Source organism: Hakea prostrata, chromosome 7 (assembly GCF_041222555.1).
Source record: "Hakea prostrata isolate BN-2017 chromosome 7, UWA_Hpros_2, whole genome shotgun sequence".
NCBI classification, from domain to species: Eukaryota; Viridiplantae; Streptophyta; class Magnoliopsida; order Proteales; family Proteaceae; genus Hakea; species Hakea prostrata.
Window position 1 is genome coordinate 67,283,413 of NC_142606.1, and position 2,944 is coordinate 67,286,356.

The 2,944-nt window shown below is 32.1% G+C and overlaps 1 protein-coding gene across 1 annotated transcript; it reads right to left on the bottom strand.

Annotated features, from left to right (window-relative positions):
* Positions 1-438: 438 nt before the first annotated feature.
* On the bottom strand, positions 439-1,077 carry LOC149011785 (NDR1/HIN1-like protein 13). Its single transcript, XM_089162767.1, has one exon. The coding sequence runs from the start codon at positions 1,075-1,077 to the stop codon at positions 439-441; it is 639 nt and encodes a 212-aa protein (XP_089018893.1).
* Between the last annotated feature and the right edge of the window lie 1,867 nt (positions 1,078-2,944).

Consider the following 2,944-nt stretch of genomic DNA (forward strand, 5'->3'; position numbering starts at 1 on the left):
TAATTATTAGCCCTTCTCATCATTGTTGAGATTACTTAAAAAGAAATTATTAGGTTTTCAGGGAAATTATTGAGACTAGCTAATAATTTGAGACGTGAGTTATTGAAACAAAAACTCATTAGAGATTTGAGACTAGCTTTAATTAGCACTTACTGGTTTGAGAAATTATTGAATAGCCATTATAGGTAGAGACCAGCTTCAAACCACTTTGGAGAGAAATCAAAGAGGATGATGTCTTCTTCTCTTCTTCCCTCCCCAAAACCGTAATAAAATCTGTGGGTATCCTCAATCTTTAGCTTGAACTCACTTTGATTTGAAATACAAACAACCAAAGGGAAAGAAAACGGCGGTAAACCTGGGGGGTAAAAAAACGAATTCAAAAATCACAAATTATTTACAAAGTATACAAAAGGGTAGATAAAATGAAAAAATAATAGACTACCATCTTAGCAGACTAGCACTGCACTTTTTTGATACAATGTTAGCATTTTCAAGACCGTCGATAAGAACATGGCAGTTCACAGCATTCCTCCTTAGAGCACCAAAGTTTGGTGCAAGCTGCAACATCACAGGAACATTAATGTCCACCACCAAAGGTATCTTCCGTCCAATTTCTTTGGTAACCCAGAATTTGTGAACAGCTCCTGTTGTGTTGACAGTGAAAACGGTGACGTTCTGTGCTGGTTGATAAAACACAGGCATAGTTCCATTGGTGAGTAGCAGATTAGAGAGATAAACCGCAACAGAACTGCCTGATACATAACTGATTCCAATCTTGGGGCTAGTGTTGTTAGCCGAGATTGTGATATCGAACTCAGAATGGAAAGTCTCATTAAGAGCTCCACCTCCTCCTAGGGTCAAATTCAAGCCCTTCACAGAGACGTCATCGACTGAATAAGTGATTGGCGATGGACTCCCATAGCAAATGACGATAAGGGTGACGGCGAAGCTAAGGATGAAGATGATGCCAAAAATCTGGCAGAGACGAAAGCAACACCGACAACTGCAGCAGCGGCGGCGGCGAGTAGTCATAGCAGGGGTGCCACCAGGTAACAGAACATTGAAAGTTTCCGCCATTTTTGCAAGGTTTCTCAACTTTTTTTATTGGGTTGAAGGTGTGGATCCGGTTGCAGGTGTACAACTCTGTTCAAAATAAATTCTTATTTATAATATTAGGATTTTGGGTGCCCAAATTAACTGTTTTTTTTTTTTTTAACAAAAAATTTGGGTTACCAATTAGTTGACTTGCACGTACTCCATTTTTCAATTGAAATTTGTTTGCATGACTTTCCTATCCAGTTGGGGCCGGGGGCGGATTTTTCCTTGTTTTTTTTTTTTTTCTTGATTTTTTTAACTTTACATGTGAAATACCATTATTTAGCCCCTTCCAAAAATTAAAAATTAAAATTTAAGATAAAGATGATGGGTACAAATGTAATTCTTAATCATTATCTAATGGTTGTCATTAAAACTAAATAAAATGTTAAATTCTAATTAAAAACTAACTCATGATCCATGAATTTCTCTCTATATATTCTCTTCTATTTTCATTCCTATTTAATCTCTCGTCAATCTCCTATCTCTTTTATTCCTATTTGTTCTCTTTTTTTTTTCTCACACGCTCCCAAAATATTGGAGTAGTTAGCAAACTTCGGAATTTTCTTAAATCTTCTCTACATCAGGTATTCACTCTCTGTTTCTCAAATTATCTCTTTCTCTCTCTCACACTCACGATTTTTTTAGTATTCTTTTCATAAAGCATAATTTTATTTTTTTTTATGTTGTTGTTTTTTCTTTCTCTTAAAATTTTGATTCTACTAATAACAATTTAAATCTTGTTAGAATTCAGCCATTGATTTTATCAGATCTAATCATAATCATTGATTTTTATTTATTTTTTAATTCTTACCCTTTCTCCTAAATTCTCATTTCTTATTAATGAAAATTTAAATCCTGTTTAGAATTTCAGCCATCAATTTTATCATATTTAATTGTAATCATTTAATTTTATTTTTGAATCCCTAAACTTTCTCATAAAGTTTAGATTCTTACTAATAGTTAGTTGGATATTTAAATTTCTGTCATTAATATTACTATATCTAATCATAATCATTGATTTTTTAATTAATTTATGATATATTGAGTTTTTATAACATATCTAGTTAATAGACTTCAAATCTATCTTTTTTCCTATAATTTCTCCCACAATTTCTTTTTCACCTTTTTTTTTCATGATTTTTTAAAGTTTTTCTCCCACAATTTTAGCCCTTACTTTATTTTAATTTATTTTTTATAATTTACTTATAATTGTATTATCTATGTTTTAGTCCTCCTATTAATTTACCTAATTTTTTACTGTGGACCCCACATCATAATATATTATGAGATGGGACCCACAGTGGGTCCCCCATTGGCCCGTATATATTCGGTCCCCCAATGTTCAATCTTGGCTCCGTCCCTATTCCTTTCTTTTTTTAAGAGTATTTAGAGATCAAGCTGTTTTTATGTTTTTGTTTCTTCAGGTGATTTGTTCTTTGAAAAAAATCGATCAATTGAATCATCATTTTTATATTTTAAATTTGGGATAATTACTATTGCCCCCTTATACTTTGGTTTTATTACTAATCAAACCCCCCCCTTCTTTGTGAAATTACTATTGGCCCCCCTCACTTCTAAAGGTGGTAAGTGGCTGTTAACATCAAATATGAAATGTCTATTTTGCCCTTAAAAATAAAGAAGTAAAAAAACTTGGCATTACCCTCATTTATAAAAACTATATTGCATGTCAATTATATCCTTACAATCTTATATTTTAGAATTAGTTTTGGATTTGGTGGGACCACATACTTATGATTGTTGAAACTTTCACATTCCACTTAAATTTTTTATAATCATCATGATGAAAGTTTTACAAACAAATTAGCATATAAGATCTAATTGATAG